The sequence below is a fragment of the Nicotiana tabacum genome, chromosome 7 (genome assembly GCF_000715075.1).
Source record: "Nicotiana tabacum cultivar K326 chromosome 7, ASM71507v2, whole genome shotgun sequence".
Taxonomy (NCBI): domain Eukaryota; kingdom Viridiplantae; phylum Streptophyta; class Magnoliopsida; order Solanales; family Solanaceae; genus Nicotiana; species Nicotiana tabacum.
In genome coordinates, this window is record NC_134086.1 from 178,278,412 (window position 1) to 178,294,895 (window position 16,484).

The 16,484-nt window shown below is 39.9% G+C and overlaps 2 protein-coding genes across 3 annotated transcripts; one reads left to right on the top strand and one right to left on the bottom strand.

Annotated features, from left to right (window-relative positions):
• Window positions 1-2,151: 2,151 nt before the first annotated feature.
• On the top strand, window positions 2,152-6,054 carry LOC107830151 (basic leucine zipper 23). Of its 2 annotated transcripts, XM_016657638.2 has the most exons (4): window positions 2,153-2,391; window positions 2,896-2,942; window positions 3,467-4,304; window positions 5,633-6,054. In XM_016657638.2, exons 3-4 carry the CDS (start codon window positions 3,503-3,505, stop codon window positions 5,659-5,661), a joined length of 831 nt encoding a protein of 276 aa, XP_016513124.1. In that variant the 5' UTR covers window positions 2,153-2,391; window positions 2,896-2,942; window positions 3,467-3,502; the 3' UTR covers window positions 5,662-6,054. The 2 variants fall into 2 exon arrangements, with proteins under 2 accessions (XP_016513116.1, XP_016513124.1); XM_016657630.2 differs by lacking the exon at window positions 2,896-2,942 and having other exon boundaries at window positions 2,152-2,391.
• A 5,812-nt stretch (window positions 6,055-11,866) lies between these two features.
• Window positions 11,867-15,967, bottom strand: LOC107828303 (WD-40 repeat-containing protein MSI2). Its single transcript, XM_016655581.2, has 6 exons — window positions 15,585-15,967; window positions 14,726-15,049; window positions 14,450-14,593; window positions 13,358-13,482; window positions 12,658-12,753; window positions 11,867-12,513 (listed from the first exon to the last, which is right to left on the bottom strand). Exons 1-6 carry the CDS (start codon window positions 15,894-15,896, stop codon window positions 12,303-12,305), a joined length of 1,212 nt encoding a protein of 403 aa, XP_016511067.1. The 5' UTR covers window positions 15,897-15,967; the 3' UTR covers window positions 11,867-12,302.
• Between the last annotated feature and the right edge of the window lie 517 nt (window positions 15,968-16,484).

Genomic DNA, 16,484 nt, shown 5'->3' on the forward strand with positions numbered 1-16,484 from the left:
TCGAACATCTGAGAGAATGGACTGTTATTTATAGCCAACATGTTGAGTTCAAAATGAAGAGGTGCAACTCTTCAGGTGTCAGTTGTTATTGTTCACGTAAAACGGCCATAACGTAAATGGTCATTTACGCAAATAAAACGGGCAGAGGAAACTTTATTTTCTGTTACAGAAAATGGACAATTGCATTAATATTTACTATTAACAAATAAATTTGGTCCAAAAAATTAATTAATCAATCATTTGACCGAAACCGAAGCCGAGCGACGACGGCGCGAGGCTTGCCTTCTTCTTAACTCTTTAGGGGCTAAAAGAAAAACAATTGTATATCTACCCATCAAAAATCTTTTACTCCTCCAATATGGGACAATATCCCTTCGTCAAGGAGGAAAACTCAAATATTTTATTTTTCCTCCATTACTCGTTCACCATCTTTTAAGCTAAAATAGCTTTAAAACCCCAACAGTATATGCCGACCGATAAACAAGTACTAAGGAATGGACAATCTACTTAATTGTCGATGTTTTATCACACTAATTTGATTATTTCGAATCAACGAAAACGTAAAGAATTCAATGGAGCTTATTTGAATCTATACGAACTCTGCACAGGATCTCAATGATGAGCACCTAGAAAATATATTACTAAGTTGGTGAAGAGCAGGAGAAAATGCACATTTACAGGCAATATAATATTGACCAATAATTCTTTGACAAAATGTCAATAAATGAATTATAATAATAAATAAATAAAAACTATGATGCGCCTTATTTTAATCAGGTACGCGTCTCAACCAGAAATTCTTGAGACCAAAACAACATGAGAAAGATGGAGCAATTTTGTCATATATTCTGTTTATAAACATCTCAAGTGTCAAAACGGGCTAATTTTAAAAAGAAAAATATACTTCAATCTAAAATATATACTAGAATACAAATGTTGATGGACAATTTTCCATTTCTGGATGACCTAAAAATCATGAACAAAATTAAGCTATTTCAACTCTTGCTTTTAGCTTTTCTTTATTACATTACATTCCAATGGAATAATAATTTGAAAATTAATCATAAGAGCTAAAAATAATTATGGCAAGCAACTGTCACACACAAAAGAATAAAAATTGAATAAACAAGATAATTTATAACTATGCAAGTCAGGAAAAGAAAAAAGTAAAAGGACAGCACATTAAAGAAAAAAAAATCATTATTGAGCCAAGTTTTCAATAGAATTATGGATTATTAAGCCAAGATTTCAATAGAATCGAGTCTAATAGCTTGTTTGGCCTAAGATTTTTCAAATTCAAAAGCATTTTTTTCAACAAAAAAAAGTACTATTTTTTTTCAAAGTTGAAGTGTTTGGTCAAGTTTTTAGAAGAAAAAAGTGCTTTTAAGTAGAAGTAGAAATAGTTTTGGAGAAGTAGAAAGTTGTATCTTCTCCCCAAAAATATTTTTTTGAAAAGCACTTTTGAGAAAAATACACATAGAAACACTTTTTACAAGTTTGGCCAAACACTAATTGCTTCTCAAAAGTATTTTTCAAATTAATTAGCCAAACATAAACTGCTTCTTATTAGAAGTACTTACGAGAAAAAGCACTTTTTTAAAAATTACTTCTCAAAATAAGCTGATTTTTTAAGGTAGGCAAAACATGCTATAAATGTCTAATAAATTTTGATGTGGCACAAATTCAATAGCCCGTTTGGAAACAAGAATTTTTTTACTTTTTTTTCTAAAAAAAAATCAATTTTTTCGAAACTAGTTTTTGGCCATAAAATTTTCAGTCATATCACTCACAAAACTTTAAAAACAATCAATAATATTCATGTCCAGACACAACTCTAATTTTGAAATACCATCTTCACTTTAAAAAAATCAATTTTTTTTGGAATTTTTACTTTTTTTGAAATTTTACAATTCATATGTCCAAATGCCCACCAATCAATCAGACAGAAATAAAATAAAATAAAATAAAAAAGAAGAAGAAATAGAGAGTCACTTCTTTGAAGTGAAAAGAAAAAAAGTAAAACATACTGAGACAGCCAAGTGGCCAAGTAAAAGACAAAGTAGCTCATTGTACACCGCTAATTCATTCACGTAAAAAATAATTTACGATCGGTCCCTCAAATAGGTATAAATAACAAATTGAGTCTATGAGATTTCGCAGAGGTACAAACGGAGCTGAATTTTGCAGTAGCAGAAAGTGTTGAGCATGTGTGTGGGGAATCTTGACTAGTGGCCCCTTCTGTTTCCTCCATTCTGTTTTTTCCGCCATTAAAAGATTTGACAATACATCTCAACTCCCCCTTTTTAGCCCTTTCTAGGGTTCCTCTTTTTTCATTACCTCTGACCCCATTTTCTCTCTTTTTCTCTCCTCTTCATCAGACTCTGCTTCACTGTAAGTGCTTTCTTTTGTCTTTTTCAGTTATTTTTTATGATTTAAACTCTCAAATTCAATTCAATTTTACTGCTCTATTGATGATTTGGCAACATCTGGATACATGATTTCTGTGTTTCTTGTGTTTTCTGAAGAGAGATACGTTTTGATTTATTTTTTTTTGTCAGAATTTCAATTTCAAGATTTGGGTTTTCCTTGAAAATTATAATTATGCTACTTTTTGTGCTAAAGGTTCATATAGCAGACACCAACTTTTTCAATTCAATTCAATTTTACTGCTTCATTAATGATTTGGTAACACCGGTTTGCTTCTTGTTTTGTGAAGTCTCATAGGTTTTGATTTTTAATTTTTGTAAGAGCTTTGATTTCAAGATTTGGGTTTTTCTCTTAAAGTATAATCAAGCTACTTTTGTGGTAAAGTTTTGAACTTTGTGCCTTGTTTTGTTGGATTTCTTTATGGGGTTTTGCCCTATTATTGAGTGGACTAGTTGTTGGCGTTTTTAGGTTGAATGAGGTATGTTATCTTTTAGGGCATCAGACTCGGCTTCAGTGTAAGTGCTTTTTGTCTTTTTCAGTTATTTTGATGATTTAAACTGATTAATTCAATTCAAGTTTACTGCTCTGTTAATGACTTGGAAACATATGGATACATGGCTTGTCTGCTTCTTGTTTTTGTGAAGAGTGATAGGTTTTGATGTTAAATTATTGTCAGAATTTCAATTCAAGATTTAGGTTTTCCTCAGAAAGTATAATTATGCTGCTTTTGTTGCTAAAGATTTCAACTTTATGTCTTGTTTTCTTGCATTTCATTTCTGAGGTTTTGCCCTATTATTGACCCGGACTTGTAGTTGAGATTTCTTAGTTTGAATGAGTAGAGGCGGATCCTGGATTTTGAATTTTATATGTTCGAGTACGGGGTTCTGTCACAACCTTGATATTGTTTCTACTTGTTTTGTAAATTTTTAAACACACATACATGGTTCGAGCCAATAACCTGAACTCTACATCCGCCCCTGTTTGAATGAGGTATGGAATCTGTGAAGAGGGTCTCTTAATTGCTAGTGCTTTGCTGCAGATTGTCACCTTGCTGGTTACTACTTTTGGGATTGCTATGATGGCTGACGGAGAGCTGGAATTTTCTAACCAAGAAATGTTATCAAGTTCGAATTTTGGTGAATTTAGTAGTTCCATGGACAGCTTTTTCAATGAGATTCTCAAGGATACGCATGCCTGCACTCACGCCCACACTTGCAACCCGCCTGGCCCTGATAATTCTCATACACACACTTGTTACCATGTTCACACCAAATTCGTGCCTCCCTCAGAGGAGGACGAGGATAAGAACCCCAGTGATGATACTGCAGAGTCTTCAGAGAAGAAAGGAAAGAAACGACCTGTGGGTAATAAGGAAGCCGTTCGCAAGTATCGTGAGAAAAAGAAAGCTCGGGCTGCTTCATTGGAGGATGAGGTTATCAGATTGAGGGCTATAAATCAGCAACTATTCAAGAGGCTGCAGGGTCAGGCTGTATTGGAAGCTGAGGTTGCTAGGCTCAAGTGCTTGCTTGTCGACATCCGAGGAAGGATTGAAGGGGAAATTGGATCATTTCCATACCAGAAGCCGATGAAGAGTGGCAATGTATATCAGAACGTAGTTAATCCTAATATTCCTGGATCATATGTGGTGAACTCTTGCAACCTACAATGTGATGATCAGGTTTATTGCCTCCATCCAGGTGCAGAAGTTAAAAGCTCAGACGGCACTGTATTAAATGGACAAGGCTTCAATAACTGTGAATTTGAGACTCTCCAATGCTTGGGTAATCAAACCTCTGGAATGGAGGAGGTTCCTTGTCCTATGGATAATGGCACACCTACTCCTACTGCCAACACTTCTGGTCGAAGCAAGAGAAAAGGTGAGTTGATGTCATTTCCTCTTAAAGTTAATATCATCTGAAAATTGGACTATCTTAAGTATTTTGTACCACCTTAACTGAGCTTAACTGAGCAAGTGAGCATTGTCCTTCAGCTCACATGAGCACGGTTACCATTTGGAACTAGGACTAATGTCTAATGTAACCTTATTTCACGAAAGGATGTCTTTATTGTGTACAATAACATCATCTAGTTGAGCCATTACATCGTCTAATCGAGCCATTACTTTTTTCCTACTATAACTAATATAATCCATTAATCAAATGAATATCTTCATTCTCGTGTTCATATAAAATGGACGGAACGTGTTTGTATATATAAATTGTTAGTATATTTTATGTGTTTATGTCTATAGGAATTTTATTTGTAATAATATGATTTGCAAGTAAATGAAATGGGTGACATTGTCTTAATATGATTTGCATACACTTACATGCTTAATATTACTTGCCAAGAGTTGAAAATAACAATTTTGACATTACCAAAACTGAATACTGGGCTTAAAATAATAAAAAGGGTGATTTTGTCCCTCCGTTTCAAAAAGTAAAATAGTTGTAATTATGCAAATTCTATCTTAAGATTCTGATACCATTTTCCCCAAAATTAAGAGTCGCTAAGAATTTCAATGTTTCCCCTCAAGTCCCGAGGAATTGTTTGTAATTAAATAGATGTGTACAAAAGAAAAAATGAGCTCCGCTGATACCTGCTAATGCGGAGTGAAGACAAGGAACGACTTCAAGAAAGTTTGGATCACAATACCATGGTGCAGAATCTGGTGCATTCTGAAAGAAAGGAATGAAAGATGGTTTGAAGATAAATTACAATCAATACATTTCTTTAGAGCAAACTATATGTATCTTTTAGCTTTTTGGTGTAAATTGGATGTAATAGATGATTTCAAAGGATATATGAATTTCGTCAGACATCAGCTCCCTTTGTTACAGAATAGGTCAAGAAAATTGTTAAAGGGAGTCTAATATTTGCTGGAAGTAAAGCATCTACTGGATGCCATGTAAGAAAGTTTTGGCTAACCGTGTCGCAAAAAGAAAGAAAAAATTGCTCACCTTGATTACCAAACATATTTATCTTGGACTGAAATTCTAAATAATGAAACATGAAGGGGTTTAAAAAGCAAAAGTTTGCAATGTATTGTGCCTTTTATGTAGCTTGTAAACTTTGTTAGTTCCTCAAATGCAAATGAGCTGAACAAGAAACAGTTTAATGTACTAGTGTAGAACGACAACTCTTTTTTTTTCTCAAAGCTGCCTGACTGTCCTCCTTTATGTTGATCTTTGCTTTGCTTTTTCAGGAGGCGCACGTACAACAACAGCAAGTTGATGAACTGTGTCAGAGAAGCATCTTTTGTTCTTGGGAATAAGTACGTTTTGTTATGTGCTCTCTCTTGGGATTTCTTCCCAACTTATCTATTTTGTTGAGTTCAGTTATAATCTCCTTCCGGCTGTTGAGTTGGTGGCCTAGTAGTTATTTATCAACAGTCATGTAAAGCAGAACAAATTGAACAAATATAGCTAGCAGAACTCATGAAGAGGATACCAAGAGTTTTGGTTTTCTGTGAAGATCTGGAAGCTTTTTATTCCTCAGTGTTGTATTTCTTCATTCTTTTTGATGAATATCACCTCTTGCTTATGGATCGTTGAATTGATAAGTTGTCGTTCCTAGATTATGTGAATTTGAAACCACTAAATTTGGAATAGATGGTGGCTTTGTTTATTGCTCGTGATTCTGCTTTTAAGAGTGAGTCAAGTTCAAACACTCTTGACAAATTATTGAAGTGCATTTGCTTGGTTCCTCAGTTCTCGTTCTCTTTGTTTTTACTTCTGGGACCACATGGTGTGTTAAGTAGTTTGAGCTGAAATACAAAAGATCTGTTACGCAACGCCTTCCTGATGTTCTTTGAAAGGGCAACGTAAGGCTAAGCAACCGATGTCAGTGCGGTTGTTGTCCGCCAATGAGGTCACCTCCGCACGCTAGACTAGATTGTCAGTGTCGTGCGGGAAAACCAATGTCACGAGCAATTGAGGAAGCTGTGAGAGAATTGGGTTTTGAATGATGATGATTTTATTGATGAATGAAATGCTGATTACAAAAGATGCGGTGTCGAGGGGGAGAGACACCCGTACATAAAATTGATTGCTGAAAATGTTTGATTGTTTGATCCCCCCTAATAATGCTTAAAAAAATAAACCAACATTACATGACTAGTCCTAATAAAGCTGTGGAAGCACACTGAATGAAAATGATGTAAACTAGCCTATAATTACAATGAATAGGACTTAGTTTATTACAATGTAGAACTAAGTCTGATGGCAGCAACTTTGTCTTGCGGGTCAGGGTCTGCGCGCGCGTTGCTGTGGGCGCGCGCGACATTTGCTGTGTTGGTCTGAGACTGGGCGCTGGTGCTTGGCATCAGGGTCTGTGCGCGAGGCGCTGCTGGAATGGGCCTGCAGTTGGGTGCTAGCGAGGCATCAGGATCTGCGCGTGCGGCATTGTCAGGGCGCGCGACGCTGTTGTCATTGGCCAGCCACTGGGCGCTGGCAAGAAGCATCAGTGGGGCGACAGAGGCGCATGCGCGCTTGTCACTTGGCGCAGCCAAGACCATGGGGCCGACCATGGAGCTAGGCATTGTGAGGCTTGCTAGGCCGCCATGGGGCGCGACCAAGGGGTCATGGGGCGTGTCTGGAAAGCAGCCCATGACATTCTCCCCCACCTGAGTTGGCGCCGTCCTCGGAGCCTTATGATGATGATGATGATGATGATGCTTCTGGTGGTTGTTGGATGGGAGGGATGCGCCCCTCTGTTCTGTGAGCTTGCTGTTGTAGCGAGGCAATGATTTCATGCGGCTAACATGGAAGACTGGATGGATCTTCCACCAGGATGGAGTTTTCACCTGGTATGTGGACTTCCCAATGCGTTTTTTGATGGGCAGGGGCCCGATGTATTTTTGTTGCAGGAGAGGGTCATGGGTCCTCTCTGCAAACAAGTATCGCTTTGGGATGCATAGCATTACTTTGTCCCCTGTTTGATGTTGGGCAAAGCAAAGATTTTGTTCGGTGAATCTTTTTGCCCGCTCTTGGGCTTTGACGAGATAGCTCCGCACTATCCCCATGTTGCGCTCCCATTCGCTCGAGAAGTTGGCAGCTCGAGGAGATTTCGGCATGGTTGATGCATTCACCATTTGCAGGAGAAGCGGTTGTTGTCCGGTAACAATTTCAAAAGGACTTTTGTTTATATGATGGCTCTTTTGAGAATTGAAACACATTTGAGCAGCATCCAAGAGCTTCACCCAATGCTTCTGTGATCCGGTTGCAAAGTTGCGGAGATAATCCTCCAGCATGTCATCGAACCAGTCTGTCTGGCCATCCGATGGTGGATGGATGTCTGAGTTGTGACTCAATGTTGACCCAAAGCACCTGAAGAGATGGGTCCAAAAGTTGCTAGTGAAGCGTGAGTCGCGCCTACTAACAATGTCTTTGGGTAGGCCCCAATGTTTGACAATGTGCGAGAAGAAGAGTCGAGCTGTATCTTCTGCTGATGCATTTTGCGAGGCTGCTATGAAGGTTGCATAGTTTGAAAACTGATCTATGACAACCATGATGGATGCAAGATTACCGACTTGGGGCAATCCCGTGATGAATCTGAGGGAAACACTTTCCCATGGTCTCTGAGGGACATGTAATGGCTGCAAGGGTCCCTTCTGTGATGAGTGATCCGACTTGTCCTTGTGGCATTACTGACAAGTCTTCACACGCTGAGGAGCGTCACCAGTCTTTTGAGGCCGATGACATGATGGTTGATTGTTGCTGCGAAGGGTAGTCGGAACCAGGGGTTCATGTTTGTTGACTACCTTCTCCAACTGCATGGCCGAGATGTTTTCAGCGGCCATCTTTATGGGAAAGCATGGTATGGTGTAGGGCTTGGCCCCGTTTTCTCCCATCATCAGGAGCATGTTGGCATATGGTATCGGTATGGTGTTGGTTTGCCTCATGAACTCCAAACCCACTATGATGTCGAAGTCATCTATGATTGCGATGCGCAGGTCGATGTTTCCTTTGTATGGGCCAAGTTTCACTGGGACATTTGTAGTTGTTCCACCCAATGTCTGGGGTGGTGAGTTGATAGCCTTGACGCGGCCTTTGCTCTTTTGCACAACAAGACCCAGGCGCTCTACTTGAGTTGAAGCCAAGTAGTTGTGGGTAGCACCCGTGTCTATCAATGTGTGAAGGGGCTTGCCGTTCACTTTCAATTCGACGAACATCAGGGTCCTCGCTTGTTTAGGAAGCCTCTCGTCCATCTTTTCCTTCCCTTTCTTGGTGATTGGGACTGAGATTTTCTTAGGAGGACATGTACTGGTCCCCGCTAAGGCATGCGGGATAGAGCCAAAAATTGCATTGAAGGCGCCTACCTGGTCTTCTTCTGATGTGTCTGATTCATTTGACTCATCCTCGACAATTGGATGAGCATTGACCTTTATGTTTGGGCATTCATTGTTCCAATGTGCCCCACCGCAATGACGACATTCTGAGGGAGGCTTTCTCCCCTGATTGTTATTGATGGATGCAGCACTGTTGATGCTGGAGGGAGGAGTCTTAGTTTTGGATGCACTCCGATCTCCCCCACTTTTGTTTGGGCCACCATTGCTGGGATGGTTCCCGTTGAATCCCCCTCGGACAAACGGTTGGGGCCTGTCGTTCTGAGTTCCCAAATGATAATCGCCAAGGCATTCTGCAGCTTGAATGACCTTGGGCAGGGTGTCTACCCGTTGTCTCTGCAGTTCCATACGGGCATGAGGTTTCAAACCTTCTATGAATGCGAAGAGTTTGTCTTTGTCCCCCATGTCGCGTATGTTTAGCATGAGTGCGGAGAATTCGTGCACGTACTCCCACACTGATCTGGTGTGGCGGAGCTCCCGTAGCTTTCTCCTTGCATTGTATTCCACATTTTCGGGGAAGAACTGCAGGCGTATGGCTGCCTTCAATTCATCCCATGTCTGGAGAGTATCTTCACCGGCCCTGATGGCTTCGTATTTTACCCACCACCAAAGTTTGGCATCACCCTGAAGATACATGGCAGTCGTCGCTACCTTTTTGGATTCTTCCAAATGGCCCACGGCATCGAAGTATTGTTCGATGTCGAAGATGAAATTTTCCACTTCTTTAGCATCCCGGGATCCGTCGTATGGCTTTGGATCCGGTATCTTAAGCTTTTGTGGGATGGGGGTGAGGTTTGTTGCACCCCTGATGTGGTTGTCGCCTCCTCGAAGTAGGCTCTGTAGGGCAGCATTGACAACATTGAGCTTGCCTGTCAAGTCGTCTATGGTTTGCTGCATGGCAGTTAGTCTGTCTGCCTCTTGTTGCTGATGGGCTAAATCATCGACACGCTCCTGTTGGAGGTCCTCAAATTTGCCATGAATATTGGCAGTTTCAATGGCTGTCGTTTGTCGGTCATCCTCAGAGTCACGACTGATGTTTGCAATGTCATTTTCCGCCTGCCTCATTCGGCGGTCCAGGTCGTCCAACCTTTGCGCTAGGTTGTTGTTTTGATCAGGCACCGTATCCACGATGGATCGTAATCGGTCAACCGTCTCTTCTAGGGATGTTAGGCGCTCCCCATGATTCACCATGGTCAGAAATGGTGATGATGGCAAATGTGTTCCCTCGTCTGATGTCGAGCCTAGGCTCTGATACCAACTGTTACGCAACGCCTTCCTGATGTTCTTTGGAAGGGCAACGTAAGGCTAAGCAACCGATGTCAGTGCGGTTGTTGTCCGCCAATGAGGTCCCCTCCGCACGCTAGACTAGATTGTCAATGTCGTGCGCGAAAACCAATGTCACGAGCAATTGCGGAAGCTGTGAGAGAATTGGGTTTTGAATGATGATGATTTTATTGATGAATGAAATGCTGATTACAAAAGATGCAGTGTCGAGGGGGAGAGACACCAGTACAGAAAATTGATTGCTGAAAATGTTTGATTGTTTGATCCCCTTAATAATGCTTAAAAAAAAATAAACCAACATTACATGACTAGTCCTAATAAAGCTGTGGAAGCACACTGAATGAAAATGATGTAAACTAGCCTATAATTACAATGAAAAGGACTTAGTTTATTACAATGTAGAACTAAGTCTGATGGTAGCAACTTTGTCTTGCGGGTCAGGGTCTGCGCGCGCATTGCTGTGGGCACGCGCGACACTTGTTGTGTTGGCCTGAGGCTGGGCGCAGGTGCTTGGCATCAGGGTCTGTGCGCGAGGCGCTGCTGGAATGGGCCTGCAGCTGGGCGCTGGCGAGGCATCAGGATCTGCGCGTGCGGCATTGTCAGGGCGCGCGGCGCTGTTGTCATTGGCCAGCCACTGAGCGCTGGCGAGAGGCATCGGTGGGGCGACAGAGGCGCATACGCGCTTGTCACTTGGCGCAGCCAAGACCACGGGGCCGACCATGGCGCTAGGCATTGTGAGGCTTGCTAGGCCGCCATGGGGCGCAACCAAGGGGTCATGGGGCGTGTCTGGAAAGCAGCCCATGACAGATCTCATGAAGTAGAAACCATAAGTGGTGAAATATGTAGTATTACATATGCTCCTAATGTGTGTACGGAGAGGGGAGTTCGGGAGAGGGGGTGTCTTATTAGGTGTCAAAAATCAAAGTCGGTGGGTCGTGGAGCGGTTGCTAGGTTAAGAACAAAATTTGAAATTGATGTTTCAACTTCATATTGGAAACAGTTTCTCTGCCCTTCCAGGGTAGGGATAAGGCTGTACTACGTACATCCTACCTTCCCCAGACCCCATTTGTGGGACTTGTTGTTGTAACTTCACATTATACACTAACAATTGAGGTTTTCAAGTGTGGTGCTATAGCTAATCATTGGTTGTGTGTTTAATTATTTTTTGCTCTGTTAGATCCATCATGGACAGTGAGGATTCATATAGTTGATGTAGACTTGCTTGGCATTGAGCCATTGTTGTCTAGGCGTAGTAATAGTTTCGTTAGACCATATTTGGAGAGCCAGCAGGCAAATTGGCTCCTTTCTATTGAAGTACATTAATATTGTGGCGTTTGGAGTTGGTAATACAATTACTGTGGAAGCTTAATATTTTAATTTTCCCTGGAAAGCTGGGCGAAGTATTGAGATTTAAGTTTGGTGCCTTTAACTTGTTCAAGTGTTGTATCAAATGGTGGACATGGCATCTGAATATAAGATTTTGCAAAGTAGAAGTTGGTGGGAGTGTTGTTACTTCTCATTCTCAATAGAGGGAAAAAAGAGTATTCAATACAAAGGGAAAATATATGGATTTCTCATGGAACAGGAATGATGGGGTCGAATTTTTGAGCATTTCCTGTATATAGAACTAGTATAATTATCGACGAGATTCTGCATAATACTGTTCGAAACCAATCTCCTATTACGTTGTTTGATAGACTTATTTGTTTTCTTCATAGATTTTATGGGACATTGAAATTTCGAATATAAGGAGATAAGAGGACATTCATGATATTAGGTTTGTTTATGTTCATTTGAACTTTGGTATAATAAAGTAACTATCGTAAACCACTTTATTCCCAAAACGACAGATATGGAGTCCACAACTGATCTACATTTTTGCCACCTTTTTTCCTTTTCTCTGTATTCTTCCACTCTCTTTAATTTTTCCATCTTTGGCGGAGATATCAGATTACCTCCTAGGTTGATGTCACCCAACTCTCCCAAAAAAAAGAACCACAAAGATGCACTGTAAACTCTGAATCAAGACCAGTGTCTGGAATCGGGGCCAGGCCTTTTCTTTCCATAATTAACATGCAATGCCACATACTGTTCATAAATCTGCACCTAATTAACTTAATAGGCAATGCCAGACACAAGTAAATACCGGTGGCACTCTACTAGTTCATAAACTTGCAGGACAACTGCAATGGCCACACTAATGGAGGAGAATGCCACAAAAGTTAACATCCAGATTTAGGAGAACTTAGCAGTCGCCATTGTCATCGTCATCACGATAAATGCTCTCAGCCATCTGCCACACTTGGATAGTATTGTCTTCTGCAACACTTGAAATGACCCATGGCTCGTTCTTGTTCCATGAGAAGTCAGAAATCTTTGCTTTGTGACCACCATGAGAGAAGAGAAGTTCAGAGGGCCCATCTTCAGCTTCCCCTTCCAATTGCTCGTCACCAATCCTGAAGACATAAAACCAAATCAAATCAACTGTTATTCGAGTAGAATGTTAGGCAAGTAAACAAAGACAGTTTATAATAAGGTGCAGTTGAGTATTCTTGGGTTATTATCGTTATGTGTTGTGGGGCATTTCATGCATGAGGTACCTGTTAAGATCCCAGACCATCAATCTTCTATCACCAGCTGAAGATGCCAGTACGGTCTCATGATTAGGATCCCATTCTACCTGAAATACCTCATCCCTGCAAAAAATAAATATGGTTTAGTGAGAAAAGCTTTAGCATTTGCAGAAACAAAAGGTAGTGCAGTCATTCAATTTAGAATGCATGAGAATTAACAGAAGAGTCCGAATAGCAGCTGGGTAAGGCCAAGTCCTGACAATCAAGAGTCTCCAGCTATTGGTGACAATACAGTTACACAGTCTGGAAAATTATTATAATTAACTAACATAGAGGTACAATGTCATCAAATAAACTTTTCTCAAGGCTGTAGCATGTAGGAAAGGAGGAATTAGCTGAGGAAGAGCATCAGCAGGGGTCAAAAGCAACAAAAGATTTGACCATTTTCCATGTACAAGGGAAAAATTACTCAGCAAGGGCATAAAGTCAGCACCATTTCAATTTTCAAGTAACTTTAATGAATACGTCGTAGCTTTCATTGCTTTTGTTTCAAAAGGAGCTTATTTTGCTTGTTAGTGGATCCAAACATCAATAAGTCAATCAGCAGCAGAGACAAGCACCATAGAACTGTGCTTTCAATAGTTTCTATGCCATAAAGACAAGGGAGTGACTTCGCAGTTTGACTGCACTAAATTTGAAAACTCATATGTGAAGCTGAAGGACATACGTGTGACTACCAAACACGTGCAATGGAGTGCTCAGTTTTCGCATGTCAAACAGACCGACAGTACTATCTGATGATGCTGTAGCAAGAACCCACTCATTATACGAGTTGAAGGATAAATAATTCACCTGAAAAGTGGAAGAAAAAACAAGATCAGCAAGACTACATAACCGGGAAAAATGTGGAGAAAACATTGTTCAGACTGACCATGTTATTCACTTTCTGATCTCGCAATTAATTAATGGATGTGAATCAGATGACCAGTTTAACAACTCTTGAACAGATACAATAGAATCACTAATATGTCTTAAGAATTGCCATAGTTAAAGGTGCCAAACATCTGAATTGCCCTGTCCAATTGTTCCAAATGAAGCTTTCTTAATTTAACAGATATTGTTCACATGCCCGAGAAGACTCCTTGACTAGTTTCGTAACATTGTACACGAATCTAGGTCAAAGTGTGTCTTCTGTACAGCAATGAGAGATGTTTCAGAGAACATGAGTCATGGACCACAATCCACTTTTTGTTCCTATTATGGTTTCTTCTGTTTCTCCATAACATCATGTTGGAAGCCTTGCTATAACGAGTACTTGAGGTACATTTAAGCATGACAGATAACCAAACATGAGATATGTTGATATTTCAACCTGTCTTGGTCTGCACTTAGAAACCCAATATAAAAGGCGGCCAGCAATATGTATTGTGCAGCCTTGAATGATGAATATTGAATCAGAATATGAGTACTTTCGGAAGTAGGGGTTGATTTTATATTAGCCAAATTCAGAGCTAAGCTTTCATAGATTAAAGAGAAAAGTATTCCACAGCCAATTATATATTTGATACTAATAATGTCCTCTAAACAATGTCACTCCAGAAAAGTCACAGTCAACCCTCATTCACATGGTTGAAGACTCATTAAAGGAGAACCTTCCCTGTTATATATTTGGTGGGAAAGTATAGTTGCAAGAATAATAATAGGTAAACAAGCAATTAGAATAACATAGTCAAGATCAATGTCAATAATACAGATCAAACAGTGTTAAGTACAATATTTAGCAGATAGAAACTAAAAAGTAAAGAGAAAAGACACTTGCCGCTTTCTCGTGCACTACAACAGAGTGTTGTGATTTGTTTGTCCTTAAGTCCCAAATGATCAGACGACAATCATCTCCAACAGAACCAAATAGGTTCTCGTTCTTTGGATGCCACGATACATCATCAACTACATCTGCATGTTCCTATACACAAAATAACAGAATTAAAATCTCATCTGCCGCAGCAAGTACTTAGCCTCCAGAATTAACAAAAGTAACACAGTCGAATCAGCACATAAGCAAAAGTAATGGGGTGAAAAACATAGATCAATCTACCTCATATGTATGATGGGCCAGAAGCACTTTATGTTGAGGCATTGCAGAAACATCCCACAAACATATCTTTCGATCATCCGAACCACTCAAAAGATAACCCTCTTTAAATGGGCTCCACGATAAGCCATAACCTTCTTTATCATGCCCTCTAAGTCGAACATCAGGGTCGCAAGATCCCCCTTCATGATCGAGTGGCTGTTTACCACTGTCAAAGACATAAACTTCAGCGCTACTGGTCTTTGCCGCAACTACAGCTGGCTTTTGTGGCATACATCTCCCCCTATTCACTTCTCCATCAACATGTATCTTTTGTACTATCTCTACCTGTAAACATTAAGGAAAAGACTTAACCACTTGTTTACATGTGTTAACATTACAAAGATATTGCAACTAAAACTTCCTGTAATAAAACACTAATAGGCTCCTACACTGGGGCGGATGCAGTTAAGGACTTATGGGTAACTCGGATGTTAAGGACTTATATGGGTAACTCGGACTCTATATATGTGTTAAAGATCCCTAAATACGTCCAAATAATAGCTTTAGAATCCAGTAAATCAACTGGGTAGTGATAGAACCCCAAACTCGAAACCATAATATTCAAATCCTTAACCGCCTGTCCTCCTACGCATAAGCTCGTTCAGTCGGACAAAGCTTATTCATTTAGACATTTCACCAAACAGCTCAAAACAGTCCATATAAGCATTACAAAGAAGTATTTACACGCATCTTAAGAATATATTTTTAGCTACATACACCGGCTCGGAATATTTAATCTTAGGTGGACAGTGAACTTTTGTCGGAAATATCTATATTTAAACTAACATAACTTAATGTAAGTATTTAATCACTAACATACCTTAGGGATTTGAGGGTTACTGAGATTGTGTTCGATTCCTGAAGCAGGGTTACGGGGAAGATGGACGTTAGCGACCATGAGAAAATTGGGGAAATCATCGGAAGTGTGGGTCCCTAGAATGAGCTTGTGTGTTAAAAAGGAACCGTTGTCGACGGCAGGTGACGGAAGCCATTGAACGGTGAGAGAAGGCCATTCAAGGGCATGACAGATGACAAGGTCGTAAAGTAACGGCGTGTTCTTCTTCCAAACGGAGAATTCCTCTTCCACTTCTTCTTCCGTTCCTCCCGCCGCCTCCATTTCTGCTTCTGTCATTGATGAGAAATGAGGGTTTTGTTTCCCGCCAAAAATGAAAACGGAGTCTGCGAAAGGTGGTTGGAGAATTATTACCGCTATAAATACTGATAATCTTACTTCAGTGGATCGCAGTGGGCTTGGGCCTATTGCCATAGTCCAAGGTCCATTGGTATATCTTCACTTGGTGTAAGTTCTCAAATAACCTTGAAATGAGCTTGTCTTGAATTTTTAATGGTCTTTTTCACTTTTAGCCGGCGTCAGAAACTATTTAAATTTAATAGCCAAAAAAGCGTATAAAATTTGTATAATTTTTATATATAACATATATAATGTGTGATATATATATATATATATATATATATATATATATATATATATATATATATATATATATATATCGGCTATTATTTTGAGAGTGGCTATACAATATCATTTCCCCAATTTTTAACATTTAGGCAAGTCACCTAAACAATCGGCAAAACTTTAATGTTTAATAAGTTTTACCCCAACAAAACTTTTAATTTTTGACCTTGAAGGTTTGCCCATTGATCATGTGACGTAGGAATGTATATGGACCGGGTTAGTTCGGTTTTTGTCAAAATCAAA